Here is a 15,889-nt window from a genome sequence, read left to right on the forward strand (position 1 = left end):
CTTGAAAGCCTGCAGCAATCTATATATTTTTTGCTAAATATGTCCAAGTCAAAGGTGATGTGCTCAGGCACTCATTCAGCAAGATGCTAATTAATTTTCCATACCAGTGGTCCTCTGAGGGATTCATATGTCACAGGGTACAGATCTACAGTTTAACTAAAATAATATTACTAAATCTGCACCCCCTTGTAAATATCTGACATCAAGACCTTCAAAGATGAAATAACTTGGCATTATCTATGTTTGGCTGAGAGAACTTAATAAAAATGAATGCCTAATCCCCAAGTGATGTATTGCCTACACATCCATCCCATACTTCCACCTACATGGCATTAAAAAGACCTAAACAGAATATGCAGCAATTTTATATGGCATGGAAGGAGACCTATAAGCAGCTTGTTGAACCTCCAAAGACCAAAAAAAAAAAAAAAAAAACCACATCCTCTCCATGGAAAATTCTATAGTAGATCAGACAACATCCTGTCCTAAGGAACATTTTACAAATATGCAAGTAGTCTACCAGGTACCTTGGTATAACACCATCATTCTCATTGACTTCCATGGCATGCAGGCTGCCAGATTTTCCTCAAGCACAGGAAGACGTTGATATAAAAAATGAACAGAAACAGAAAGTTTACAAAAACAACAAATCCAAAGGGGAAAATTTGAACTGGATCCTGAAGTGAATGGAAAGCCAGGGAAATTGTTTGAAGATGAAGATTGGGAGCATACTGCACATAACAGAGTCTGGAGACCTGGAACTGGGCAGAAAGCCATAGAGAAGGGACGTGCAAGAGTCAAGGTGAGAGGAGTGAAAGGCATAGATGAGAATTTCATTAGAGGTACAGACAAAGCAGTTAAGCTGTGACATACCGTGGTGAAAACAGATTTGCAGATGTGGGAGATCTAGGAAAAATAGAGTCAAGAATCAACATTATAAGCAATAGAGAGGGAAAAAAAGTCTGAATCATGGCATAAGACCAAGGCCATCAAGTCGTGCTTCTGTTTGGGCCTCTTACCCAACAGAAATATTGCTGTATTTGAGTTATTTGATAAAATAAAGCTAGATCACAGGCAAATGTTTACTTGATCAAGGCAGGGCAGAGAGTGTGGAGTCTCTGAAAGCGTTAAAAGATATGCATAAGCAAGTATCATCAGGATAAATATGGTGGACAACTTTAAAGGTAGTGGGTGAAGGTAGAAAAATGCAGAGGATCGAGAATTTGACTTTATGGAGTTCCACAGGTGGAAGGGTTTCAGTGTGAAGATGGAACCACCAGCCCAGTTGGAGAACGAAGTGTGAGATAGATGGGCGTAGTACCATGATAGGATGTCTAACAGAGAAAATTTTCAGCAGCGTATGTGTGGCAGACGTGTAGGAGAGAGAGAGAGAGAGCATACCTGTAATGATTTCTGTTACTCCACTGTCTGGAGTTACTCTAGATTTGAACTGGTGTAACTGAGCATAGAATTCAGCTCCTGGTCTTCTATTTTGAGGTGGGAATGGAAGTGTAGATATAAAGAGATGTTTCTGTAGTGTGAGCATTGCCTCAAATTAAAAATGATTTAACACTCACTGAATGTATTCAAAGTCATAGGGCATGCAATAAAAAACAACAAGCATGATATCACCTATGTACCAACTATTTTCACTTCTCCACCTGCTTGCTTCTGTCCTCTGATTATTTCTAAGATACAGTATTCCAATCTTTCCTTTTACTGAACAATAAATAGGAAAACACGTCTTGATTCACACATACAAGGCTTTAGAGTAAAGCTTTGAGATCAGTTCCTTTAGCATTAGCAGAGAAACAACTAAAATTTCAACAACCGTATTTGGTTTTTAATCACAAAATACATAATAAATATTGTGATTTTAATGATATGAAGGATTCACAGAAATCTCACATATTTTCCAACAGTTTTCCATTTCACCCTTTTTTTGTGCATGAGCAGAGCTAACTTAGGGCCTGATTCTGCAACCCTTACACACAGACATAGTCCAGTTGAAGGCACAAGGACCATCCCCATTAACTAAGGGCCACTTGCACAGGAAAAGTTGCAGGATCAGTCTTTTTGTTTTTTGACAGCTTAATAGCACTCTTTATGGACCTCAGAGGATACGATATACAGGGCACAATCTTATTAATTAAACATCTGGGTATTCAATAGATACTTCATTAATTAGTTCAGCTGTGCCCTCTTCATTCACACCAGTAGCTTAAAAATATTATTTTCATGTTTTGTCTTGAAAAGGGGATTAGAGTGGATGAGGAATCCAATTTATGATTTTGGGTCACACACGCACGATGATGAAAAATTAACCCCGATTCTTCCTCAGGTCTGCTAGCTGGAGCAGATTCCTGTTTCATAGAGCTATGCAGAGCTGTTTATGCTGACATTCAGAAAACTTGAGTTTTCCCCACTATGCAGAGAGGGCATAGATCAGAATAGGCTGTGTGGAAAGAGAGGAAGTGCCAGAGAATTTTTCAGTGACAGCTTCTCTTTTCTTGACACTGGTCTACACTGGGGGGTGGGTCCGATCTAAGATACGCAACTTCAGCTACGAGAATAGCATAGCTGAAGTCGACATATATTAGCATAAAGTTTCTCTCTTCAACGAAAAAGCTACAAAGGAATTAATTTTCCTGGGTATTTGGATTTTATTGTACTTTGCAAGTGCCCATATTTTATTTTTTTCATAGGAAACACAATTGTTATGCCTTTTCTTATCATACACACGCATCTAAAATTACCTTTGCTCATGGTGAAGAGTGAAAGGGGAGAAGTAAGTCCAATACTAAAATCAGTAAAATTCACAATGAACAGCCACTGAATACCATTAGTCATTAGGGGAAATAGTGTCAGGCAATTTCTACTGTAGAGACTTACCTTATGTCTCACCTTTGAGACAAATGAAAGTGTACAGATTTCAGAGATATAGTTTCTCTCTCTCATAAATAATAGATCCAGTGGAATATGTACTTTGAACCTAATGTCATATTTAAAAATTCAGTAAATTAGTTCATTTGTGGAAGTACCACTCACAAAACAGACTATAAAAAATCCAGACAGTCCAGGCTTTCAGTCTTTACTCAGACACACCTCCTTCTTATTCAGGCAAACCTTCCCCTTTGCCTGAATAAGAACTTCAGCTTTTAATTCATAACTACATTACAAGCTTTTAAAGAGAGAAACTATAAAAATATTTCTCCTTAATGCTAGATCTTCAGTGTTGTACAGACAATAGAGCCAACCCATGTTTTAGGATTTATGTGGCTGCTATAATGCACACTAAAAATGGATTGCATGCTCCCATTGAACTAAAGACTGTACAATGACATTTCTCCCAAGGAAGTTTTTTTAGGTCAGCATGCCAGCTGTCTGACCTGGGACCTTTAGAATGCTCATGGTGGAGAGATGTTTTTACATTTGACCCTTACATTTAAGACTATCATTCATTACATTATTTCCTTCTCATTATAAGCAAAGCCATGCATGAGCACTTTCTCCTCTTGTAGGACACAATCACCCTTTTTTTTTATAGTGAGTTAGGCTGAAAGTCATTCATCAGGAGTGGTAGGGGCAATTGAATTTAGATCAAATGGAAGAAGGAAAAAATCACCTTCAAAAACCAGTAGACAAGCCCTTCCTGGAGGGACCACTATTGACATTAGGGACCAGTAATCACAGTCTCTCCTTTATGCTTGATCAGAAACTCCAATGCTTTTCAGGTTGCACTGCATGTCATTAAAGACACATAGTCACTGGATTTTTTTTCGTAGATTTGTGTTCCCTTCTGGCCTTGAAATCTACAAAGCTATGAAATATATACAAAACTTTATAACTGCGAACTAACCTCATTCTTCCCTCCAGGATATGTGCACACTGTTCTGATATTGTAGAATTTCCTCAGAAATGCTAGGCTGTTGGTATAGATTGCTCAAAGAGTGAGAAAAATCAATCACATGAAACTTGCATTTGCAAAGCTGTATGAAAACAACAGGGCAGTGGTCCCCATTAAAAATGTATCCTTTACCAGCGGTTTTAACAAGAGTGTTTTAACTGTTGGCAAATAGTGACTTTTTGTATTTTTAAATGGTGAGCCTGGCAGGCACAGGAGAATGATACTGAGTAAAACTGCAGTTGACCAGTGAAACAGACTGAGTAGAAGGACGGGGGAAACAGGTTGCTTACTTGTTTCCACGATGAGGGGCTCCCACCAGAGTGGAAGATATCAGATGATTGGCATTGTGGGTGAGATTGTGGGCTTCCTGATCTTGAAAGTGTTCCTTCAAGCAAAGTAATTATATCAAATAGAAAAAAAAATGGAGACCAGGGATATTCCCATACCTGCTATCAGCTCAGATTCGGCTGTGCGGTTTAACTTCAGCTGATTATTTTGTGACACAAATACTTAGGGAAGCGAAAAAAAGTTTTAAAATACCTTGAGAGGCTTTCCAGACCTGATATAGAATTTATCAGCATGTGAATGTATGTAAATACAGCACTAACACTTGAATACACATATTGAAAACCCATTCTTTTGCATCCAGAAATTATATTTTAAAGCCTATAAACACAAACATTCATACTGAGCCAATACCACCACTCTTTGTGGTGCTAATTAACTCTAATGCAGAGAGAGGTACAAGAACAACAAACAAAAAGCTGGTACTAAACAAAAAATGCAAACAGCAGGTTTTCCTCTTTTTTCAGGCTCACCTTGCCCAACGTGCAGCTATGCCTAGCTCCCAATAAAACCATAAGTGATTCGAAAGGTAGAGCAGAATAGAAGTGGGCTGAATCCCATTCAGCCACCAAGTGTATCATGTCAAGAAGTGAAGCTCAAAATAGCTGAAACGGGTACAACTCATTGGCTGCCTCCTTGCCATGATGTATTTAGTCACTGAAACTTTATATCCAATTGGTAGTTTCCCTTTATCCCTGCCAAAATATCATATATCATTTACCATCTCTAAGTTCCATTTCCGTGTATGCCATTGCCAGCGGTTAGGTTTAGTACTTTACCATCTGGTCCACATTATACTGGAAAACAAGAAGACAACTTCCTGCTGAGATAACCACATAGCGCTCTCATTTCACTTTTGGTGTGGTCATCGTGTTTGTCCTGGGTGCATCTCAGAATACAGAAATCTCTTTTAATACAGATTACAGCTAACAATGGTATTGAAATGAAAATGCATTGTTTGTGGTGACAGGTAGCTAGCTTTTTCGTGTGTTCTAGTGACGGGAGCAGATTCTGCCTTCAGTTATATGTGTGACCTCCATTGACTTCAGTGGGGTTGTATATGAGGAGATGAGATCAGAATTCAGCCCCTTGTATTTATGGAATGTCTTTTCAATAAGCTATTCAAACCAGAAAAATGAGCTAGTTCGTTTTTGTTCACCAAAGCAGTTGTGATGAGTTCACTGAAATATCAGACTTGCCTTCACCATAAAGCAAACTCCAGAATCTATTTTTAGAGGACTCTGACGCAAGGGCTTTTCTTTATGGTTTGCCATCTTTATCTGTGATCACAGACAAGACAAACAAACTTAGGCTTGTACATGGGAGACTTTTTTTGTCTGATTGTAATAAAAAAGAATACAGAGAGTTTTTGTAGGATCTGTGGTCACTGGGTCTGCTCCCCACAGATGCCTATTAATCACTTCACTATGGAGACAGACACATCCGTCATATCATAACAGTCTAGAAACAAGAAAGCTGGTGAACTGATAGCAGGACAAAAAATGGAAGAACCATCACATTTTATATTATGGCTTGGGCTTTCCTTGTTCAAAGTTATGATTTTGCTTTGGTTCTTAGTATATCATACTTAAAAAGGCTGATTTATGACATTGATTGTTTCTTAAGAGGTGTTTCTATTGACTTCGGTGGGATCAAACCCTTTAAACACAGCTTAGCTAAGGTACCTTATATTTAGGAATGGGTAAATGGGCTTCAGAAGACACAGTTTTCAGAAACCAAGGTCACACAGTACAACTGCATTTTAGCGTTGAAGACATTAAACCTATGGATGATTATTTCCAGGCCAGTAATGAACCAGTGCAGATAAAATAATAATTCATCTGAGCTTTGTCCATCTCTCATGTCAGAGCGGAAACATTCTGAAGTTTATGAAACATTTTTCTTAGGTCCCCATCAAAAACCAACCACCCACTCACTACCTTAGTAGCATGTTCTCTTGAAGGATGAAAATGGGCCATGATGCCTGTTTCTGTCCTCCAACACTGGGTCTCCTCTCCTGAATGCAGCTTGCTATCATGATGTAGAGTGACAGAACCAAGTTATCCTTCTGCTAGACTTCTAAATCTCACCCCTCTACATGTAAATGGCACTCTGGGGTTTCCTCGCAATTTATGCATGACTGTATATAGAGTAGAATGATAAATCCCAGAGGATGTGAGATCACTCCCCTTTCATTGGATGAGCAGCTTTGATGGAAAAGTAGGAAGAGATGATCTTACATGCTCCAGGATTTTACAGTCTCAGAAGGTACTGGGCATAAATCCTGAGGACACAGAATTATTTTCATATTTTAAATTGTTGAGATCAACAGGTCCAGGAAAATGAATACCAGACACAATTGCATTGGTTCAGTGGAAAAGGTTCCCTTGAACAGGAGGAAGAGATCAGGTTGATTACTGTCTCCATGAAGAGGAACACCCCACCAAAAAAGTGAGGACATCAGATGACTAAACTGCCCCTCAGTCTCTCAAGGGGATAGCAGAGCTGATATGGAAAAGGGATAATAATCAGGAGGGAGAGTACTAGGCTGGTTTGAGGATCGCAAGAGGTTTTGTTAAATATCAATATGATTAGATTCTTAATTACATGTAGGCTCTGATCCCTAAAGGTGCTGAGCACTCATATCTTCAAGCCTATGACCTTGATGCTTTCGAGGTTAACTACCGCAGTCTTTCTCCTAAGATTTATTTGAATGTATTCTGTAAATAACATAAACATGACCAGGGAATGGTTTGTTATCATTTATGGAGATCAACCTGCATATGCTATATGGAAATAATATGAACATGTTTGTAGGCAGCTCTTTCAAGTTTATCTACAGAAAAGGTAGAGTTTGAAACAAAAGAAAAACCCTTATAATACACTTATAATCACATCAAATAAAATAAGCAATTAATGTTGATATTTAGAAAGGTATAACCAATGAAGAACTACTCAGGTCATTTTAAAAGTAGCAAATAATATTTTGTATAAGAAATTTGTTATGGTATCATATATTATACAATTAGCAAAACTCATGTCCAGAAGTCTTATGATCTTGTTTTAAAAAACCGTCAGTAATTAAGTGTACCAGCACATGATGTAGTAGTGGGATTTTCGATAAGACATCGATTCAAGCCTTTTTAATACAATGAAGTCTTTGCAGTTTATCTGCTATGTCTTTAAAGGTGTAGATTGGATGATGACTTGAACCCCTTATATGCTCCAGATTTTCAAGAGTCTAAGGTGCTACATTTTTGTCCATAATTTTTCTGCTTATGTTAATATTTTGAACAATTACTGTTCAGAAAAGCCACTGGAAACCACTGTTCTCTCAATAGCCACTAAACAAGGAATGCATGGGCAGCAGCACAGTAAGTTTCGTCACACTGTGCCCCCAGTGTCCTCCTAGAGTGACTGTGGCTTAGCGGGAGGAGATAGTTTGGACCTATCCACTCTGACCCAGTCTCTTGGGACTGCTACTAATGGTGCTGAATATTTGGGATGTGCATTGGTAATAGACTGAGATCATCCCCCAATTTCAGGTAAGGTTTTGGTAGTGTTCCCCCATAATACTAGAATGCAAAACACTCAGAGCCACTACTTTTTAGTTGATTTTACTTTATCTGTGCCCTGAACTTCATTAATTTGTGGTCAAATCCTGCCCACCTTAAATCATATGATTAAAACTGAAGTTGTTGGGATTACTCAAGTAAGTAAGGCCAGTTGGATTTGACCTGTGATCAAAATAACCCATTTTATTAACACAAAATTGTATCCAAAGAATTCATGTAACTCTCAGGATCTTTGTTTCTTAAGGGATCAGCTGCTCCTGCTATTTTGTTCCCCACTTGAAATCACAATCCTTTGTCACAACACAAGTAATTTCCATGGCAATCAACTGTGATGTCACAAGCAGGAGATTATGATTTCAAGAGCAGTTCAGCTTTTAAAATTCCTGGTTTGTATGCAAATATCATTTGTCCACTTACACACACTAATTGAAATGGGGACAAGTATGCTATAGAAGTAGAACTGAATCTAGACAGAATGCTTATCAGTGCTTTCCATGAGGCAACAGCAGCATTTCAATGTTATTTTGAAAAAGTTTGCTGGGGTTTTTTGCATTTTGTTCTAATTCTGGACCACAGCTATCTGCCTACCAAATACTTAAAGGACAGGATTTCTGAAACCATTGATTTATGACATGAAAGACTGGTATCTTCACAAAGTCTTGTGAGGCTTTCGAGGTACATTTTCTCTCTCTCTCATAATAAGAACACTGTTTACATTTCCTCAGAGTATGCGTTTAATGCACTTGCATTTGCACGCTCTCCAGAGAAGGGAATGGGGTATTTGACTTGTGTTTTTTTAAATTACTTTGTCAGGCACTTAGAATCTGACAGTTGCGACTCCTTCTCACTTAGCATTAAAAGAATCCAGCAGGCTCCACACCTGCATTTGATTAGCATGTGCTGGCTTGGTGCACAACTAAGTAGGGAAAGGAAAAGCAATGTTCTTTATATATGCAATATCTGGGTTAATGTTCTGTAGGATTGTTGACTGGTCATTCTCATCATTTTTATTAAGTTGAGGATATTAACTCTACTGAAGAAGCCTACTATGACAGCAAGCCTTAGGAGCAATAATAAGACCTGACAACATCTCTAAGCACAGTGCAATGCCACAAAATAGACTTCTCACTGTGTGTGCTTTTAGCCAAAGCAGCAAAGAGAATCCAGCATATTTACCTATCTAGAACAGGAGAGATTTTTAAAAAAAATTAGCAGTGACACTTTAAATCTGGAGGGTATTTTTAAGCCTGTTCTGTCTCAACATATTTTAGTGTTGGGCTCTCTCTCTCATAGTTACTCAGGATATAAATACTCTATAACATCCCTGCTGCAGCCCAAACATATGACACCGGCTTCGAAACCTTGTGACAGAGACAACAAATAAATAGCAGGGGAGAAAGCTTGAAAGGATGTGAGATTCATTTATGCAACATACATAAAACTTTAGACTCCTTAGCTTTTTCAGTGTCAGTGATTTACAAAAATAAAATTTGAGATAATATTAGGTGAGAGGAGAGGTGGGGTTGAGGAATGGGTGAAGAAATACATGCTATTTCTCAGCCTGAGAGACAGTCCTAACTAAAAACCTTGGGTGAAATCCCAGCCCTGCTGAAGTCAATGGGAATGTTGTAATTGACTTCAGGAGGGCCAGGATTTCACTTCCTGATCTAAATACCCTAGAATTTCAGGGGCATATTGAAAGCTGATCTCTGATACAGATCAAAATTCTGCAAATGGGCCCGGTCTTTATAAAGAACGAACCCTGAACACCCCACCTCACCCCCACACCGGGCTCTATGCTGTTCAAGCCTGGAACTTAATTCAACAGCTTGAGTTCAACTTTGCTCAAGTTGAGTTCCAGCCAGCAGGTACAGGATGGATGTGAACTTGGGATAGTTAATGAAAAGCTGAGAACAAATAAAATCCCCAGTTAATGCCTTTGAATGGACTAGATACGTTAAGAAGATTTTCCTGTTAGATTTTTGCTTACCATTGCATGATGTTTGTTGCAGGAGTGATTCGTGAGAGCTATCTCAAAGGTCATGATCAGCTGGTGCCGGTCACCCTCCTGGCCATTGCAGTTATTCTTGCTTTTGTCATGGGGGCCGTCTTCTCGGGAATCGTAGTTTACTGCATCTGTGACCATCGCCGCAGAGATGTGGCTGTTGTCCAGAGGAAGGAGAAGGAGTTGGCCCACTCCCGCCGCGGCTCCATGAGTAGTGTTACCAAGCTCAGTGGTCTCTTTGGAGACACACAATCCAAGGAGCCAAAACCAGAAGCTATCCTCACACCTTTGATGCACAATGGTAAACTTGCTACCCCGGGCAGCACTGCCAAAATGTTAATCAAAGCTGACCAGCACCACCTGGACTTGGCTGCTCTGCCAACCCCTGAGTCCACCCCAACCCTGCAACAGAAGAGGAAGCCTAGCCGTGGTAGCCGGGACTGGGAAAGAAACCAGAACCTTATCAATGCCTGCACAAAAGATATCCCCGCAATGTCATCACCTGTGATTCCAACTGACCTGCCTCTCAGGGCTTCTCCCAGCCACATCCCAAGTGTTGTAGTCTTGCCAATCTCTCAGCAAGGCTATCAGCATGAGTATGTTGATCAGCCAAAAATGAGCGACATGGCACAGATGGCCATGGAGGACCAGAATGCCACACTCGAATACAAAACCATAAAGGAGCATCTCAGCAGCAAAAGTCCCAACCATGGGGTTAATCTGGTGGAAAATCTGGATAGCATGCCACCAAAAGTACCCCAGAGGGAAGCCTCATTGGGTCCTCCTGGCTCCTCTCTGGCTCAGAGTGGTCTGGGCAAGCGATTAGAAATGCATTCCTCTGCTTATAATGTGGACTACAAGAGAAACTACCCTACGAACTCACTCACGAGAAATCATCAGACATCAACTCTCAAAAGAAACAATACTAACTCCTCTAATTCCTCCCACCTCTCTCGAAATCAGAGCTTTGGCAGGGGAGACAACCCTCCACCTGCCCCACAGAGAGTGGACTCTATACAAGTCCATGCTGCTCAGGCACAGGCTGTGACTGTCTCTAGGCAGCCTAGTCTCACCGCGTACAACTCGCTGACAAGGTCTGGGTTGAAACGTACACCTTCCCTAAAACCGGATATACCCCCCAAACCTTCCTTTACCCCACTTTCAACATCCATGAAGCCCAATGATGCGTGTACATAATCACAGTGGGGTGGGGGGACAGCAATGAAACAGAGTTTGCCCTTTAAAGCCAGTGTTCTGCAACTGCATCACTAGTTCCAATTGACAAGAAGGCTGTTGTTAAGCTGAGGATGTGTTGATCCTGCTCTCTGGGAAAAGTGGAATATTTTTTAAACCGAGCCATCTGATCTGTGGTGAAGGTTTCAAACTGCAGGACTCACCCCCACTACCTGACAGTTCTTTACTCAAAACACTAACTTAGCATCACAAACATTGAGCCAAAAGCACACAGGTGAATGACGACTGTGACATTTCACCCCCAATTGCACAGTGCATTCCTGAACTGGGAAAGAGTGCTCTGAAAAGCAAAGCAAATAAAAGAACTTAAAAAAATAAAAATAAATACAAAATTCATTGATAAAGCTAATTCTGACTTAACAATGGCAGAAGTTTACTATGTGCAGGTACTGTGAAATGCCCATCAGTGTTACAGCCATTTGGTTATAGCAGATAAATGCCACGTTGGGCAAAACTATGTCATAGATTTCTGCTACTCTTCTTTTAATGAATAACATGTGACTGTTAACGCAAATAACTCCTATTATTTATTGTTCGTCTTTTGTTTTTCCTAAGGAAATGACTTCTGCATATCATCCTATGAGCAGCTCTTCAGAAAAAATACATTGAAAATTATACCTATTTAACATGAAACCCATTAACTGGAGTAATTAAAACTCTTTTATTTTTCCAATAAATTCACTGAGTTAAATAAGTTGGAGCTGGAATTCTGAACTTTGTGTTTGGACTGTTCGATCTCTAGCTGAAAAAAGGGGAATATTTATTTAATTCTGTTAGTTAATTTGCTTGCTGGGCTTCTGATCTATGACAGGCAACCAACAAAATCCCCTGAATTTATAACTCCTAAAGCAACTGCAAAAGAAACTCTTTAAAAACTGCACATTTGTGCACCATTGCTGTCAACATAGCTTTGTCAGTCATTAATACTTTCTGGAAGGCACCAGCTTGTGATGTGCCATCTCATTTCACCTTGCATGTGAGACGGCAAACAAAATCCACAAACAGTGTGAACTAATTAATATGCCGGCTGTTACCATGCATAAATTATGGTCTTATCACACGGGTTTTTCTTGGGAATACGTCTGTGAATAGCCTGTTTTCTTCCACATGTAAATTTGTGCCTTACACCCTCAGTTGTGTATATTTGTGAGCTGTAGTATGTAAAACCTTCCCCTCCCCCGCCCTTTGAATAAATGCAAATATTTATTTACCTTCCCTCTCCTAAGCCCCCCTGAAGAATTGGAGTAAAGAAGTTCAAAGAAGAATGTAGTGGTTATTGTAATAACACCATATCCATCAAGAAATTAGAGTAGTACTATACCCTCCAATTCAGTTTAACTTTCAAATTGTGCCAATTCTGCCCTCAAACCACCCCTAGGCTATGCTGGCAGCATAGACACCGTATTGTGGTTGGCAATTTCCTCCCCCTTATACTTTCATATCATTTCAGTATGGTGATATTCATATTAGCCAGCAGAGAAATGAGTAATGTACTGTCTCCAAGTCTGAGTTGTCCACTAGATAGAGACAAGCACTGTGTGTGACTGGCCAGCCACTGGAAGCAAGCCTCAATGACACATGCTGCTGTGTGCATGCACAGTATACAAAATGAAGTGAAATGGAAGTAAGATGAGGCAAGCTGGTTCCTGCTGTAACTGAATAAGGCCATCCAGAACAATGCTGCAAAAAACCTTCAGTGGGAATTAATTTTGATTTTACTTTTTTCCTTTGCATGTGGCCTGAGTGTGCCCGTGCCCGTGCATAAGGTCTTTTACAATTTTTCAGTCATTCATGCACAAAGGTAGATTTGTTTTTAATCTGTTATAATAACTATGTCAACATACTGTAGAAAATAAGGGAGGGCCATTTTTGTGTTTTAGCTACTGGGCAGTATATCTGGGGAGGGGAGGTTGTTTTGATTGTTTTTTTAAAATTTTATACCCAATTTGTTTTGCAGAGGTTTTGGTTTTCTTTCCGAACAATCAAAAAGAAAGAGTGCAAGTCAGCTAGTGTGTAGATGGTATTTAGAAAGTCCGGATGGTCTAGACCAAAGTGTGTAACAAGGGTGCTTGCATGTTCTTTCATTCCATCATTGCTTCTTTTATAAAACTGACTTGTTCACCATTATGAACTACACAGACTGCTGTAGATAGATTGTATCCAAAGCAATGCTTTTTTTAATTAAACCCTTCAGAACAGTATGTAGCAGGAAAGTCTTTTTTTTCTTTCAAAAAACAAAAAAGTAGCAGCAGCAGCAACTTGCAACCTTTTCCCCCAAACTCCCATCCCTCGAGTACCAAATGTGCAGTGCCCATTGCTATTATTAAGCAAAGCATTCTGACATCATGTAGAAGTGAATAATCACTGCAACAGCCTTGCACAGAGATATGCCTTTGTAATATGCATCACTTCAGTTACTGGGTTGACCTTGAAATGCTCATTTTGTACTCAGTGGGTCTTTTGTTTTAATCCTCCCTCACCCCAGTCTCCCTGCACCCCTCACTTGGAGGGGTACATAAATCTTAAGTGTGCCTTTGCTTTCCACCCTTGATATACACTGGTAGATGCAACAAATTCAGACTCTCATTTGTTGTAAAGTTGTAAAATATTGTGATGTCACTGATTTTCCTTCATCTCCACATCCCCCTAACATCTGAGTCACAACTTAATGTATGTTGTAAAAAAAAAAAAAACAAAAACAAAAAACCAGAAAGAACAGGAAAAAAAGGAAAAAAAAAAAAGAAAAGGAAAGGAAAAAGCTCTTGATTGAATAAGGTAATAAAACTAGTCTGTTCTACCTTAGTCTGTGTGTCCTGTTCTTTTGTTTCGATGATGATTTCTCTCCCCGCTAAAGCTCTAATCTGAGATGTGATGCTGATTGTTTAAAGAAGCTTACAATAAGAAAGGAAATTGTAGGTTATTTTCTACCTCTTACGGAAGATGAACTTGACTTTAGCACGAGACACCGGTAATTAAAAATTTAATTACATATTTGCTTTCCCTCTATTCATATTCTGCATTTTCTTTTTATGGGCTTGTTCATCATCAAATGTTTATGGCAGACTTGATAGTTTAAGAGATCAAGGCTGGAATTTTATCATTCATGGTCCACCAAAAATAGATCATTATACAGATGGGACGTCACTTCCCTGTTTTATGCATTAGTAAATTGGAGGGGGGTGTCAGATTTTTCACATGGCAGGAATAAAACTATTAAATTTCATGGGCATGGTTTACAGGATGTTATAACATTATATTAAACTTTAATTTTGCAAGAAAATACTACTAAACAGTTAAAGAATAAAGGAGTTTATTTATCAATTCCTGGATGTTATTAAAAATTACTTGCATACTCAATATTGTGTAACAGAATTCCCTAAATGTGGACCACTTTTTAAAAAAAGCTATCAAACCTTCAGATACCCATTACTTTAAGTTTTATAATATGAGTTTAAAGCTAATGGAAGTGAGGGCTACACTGTAATAATCAATGTGAGTCATCGTGCAGGCCATGCATATGCTTTCCTAAATAACTCGTGGAATGCAACTCACTCCTGACCTGCAATTCTGCCCCGATAGATCCCCATTACTAGCTCTCCCATCTAGCAAACATCAATTAATCACAGCATCCCAGTACGGTAGTGAACTACCGTTAAACCCCTCCCTCACCCCACCCTCCATTTTACATATGGGGCATTGTCCCATAGAAAGCTTAAAGATCTGATCCACTGTCCATTGAAATCAATGGGAATATTCTCATTGGCTTTAGTGGGTTTTGGATCATCCTTTAAGTTATTTGCCCAAGCTCACACAGGAAGTCTGTGGTAGAGCCATGAACTCAAGTCTCTTGACCTTCTGTCCAGTGCCTCACCCACAAAATTATCCTTGCCTTTTTCCTGTCAGAACTAGGGTTTTCTTGAACAGAATTTGCCAACCATACTGAATTTTAGATGGGGCATGGATGCACATTTACCGATGACAAAGGTGAGTCTACCACATTCATTTGCATTTGCTCCAACCCGGAGTCTGATTCCACCAGAGGTTGCATTCCCTCACTGGAAGTTGAGGGCTCTCAGCACTTCTCAAGAAGTGTTCAACATTTTCCATGATTGGCTTCTAGAAGTTTCATAAAAATCACAGAGTGTAGAAATGGAAAGGGTCTATAGCGTACAAAGTATCCATCTCCTGCTAATGCATGAATATTCTCTCTGCTATGTTTTCTCCAGCCTAGTCTTAAATGTGCCAAATAATGGAGCATTTGCCACTGCCCTTGAGAAATTATTCAACAACCTAAAAGATCTCACTATCAAGAACTTTTCCCTGATATTCAGTCTAAGGCTTCCCATTCATCCTATTATTCCTGGTTATTGTTCATATTAAATAATTCCTCCCTCTAGTGTTTTCCCCTTTAGATACAGCAGCTGTGAACTGTAATCACATTCTGTCCTACTCTCACTAGTTGCTGCTTAACTAGATTAGACATATGTAACTCTTTTCCTGTTCTCAGTTGTTCCAGCCCTCTAACCAGCCTCCAGCTTGAGTAGCTTTCCAGCAATGAGACAACACCCAAAACTGAACACAAAATTCTAGGTAGGGTTGCATTAGTGCAGATAGGGAGAGACTATTGTTTAGCTACGTACTTCTACTGTGCTCTTCACTATACTATCTGTGAAACTGCATTTACCTTTCTTGCCACTGTAACACATTCAAACTCATGTCTAATTTGCTGTCCACTGTCACTCATAAGTCTCTTTCAACATTACTATTTTCAGTGTTTCAACTTCCCATTGACTAATCACATTG

At 39.4% G+C, this 15,889-nt stretch overlaps 1 protein-coding gene across 3 annotated transcripts in view; it reads left to right on the top strand.

Moving 5' to 3' along the window:
* The window catches only part of SEMA6A (semaphorin 6A), a 133,445-nt gene extending 119,557 nt beyond the window's left edge, over positions 1-13,888 (top strand). For all 3 annotated transcript variants that reach the window (XM_030566537.1, XM_030566538.1, XM_030566540.1), the window contains one exon: positions 9,840-13,888. In XM_030566537.1, the coding sequence (XP_030422397.1) occupies positions 9,840-11,029 (1,190 nt within the window). In that variant the 3' untranslated portion in view covers positions 11,030-13,888. The remainder of the gene's footprint in view (positions 1-9,839) is intronic.
* The last annotated feature ends 2,001 nt before the right edge of the window (positions 13,889-15,889 follow it).

Source organism: Gopherus evgoodei, chromosome 6 (assembly GCF_007399415.2).
Source record: "Gopherus evgoodei ecotype Sinaloan lineage chromosome 6, rGopEvg1_v1.p, whole genome shotgun sequence".
NCBI lineage: Eukaryota > Metazoa > Chordata > Testudines > Testudinidae > Gopherus > Gopherus evgoodei.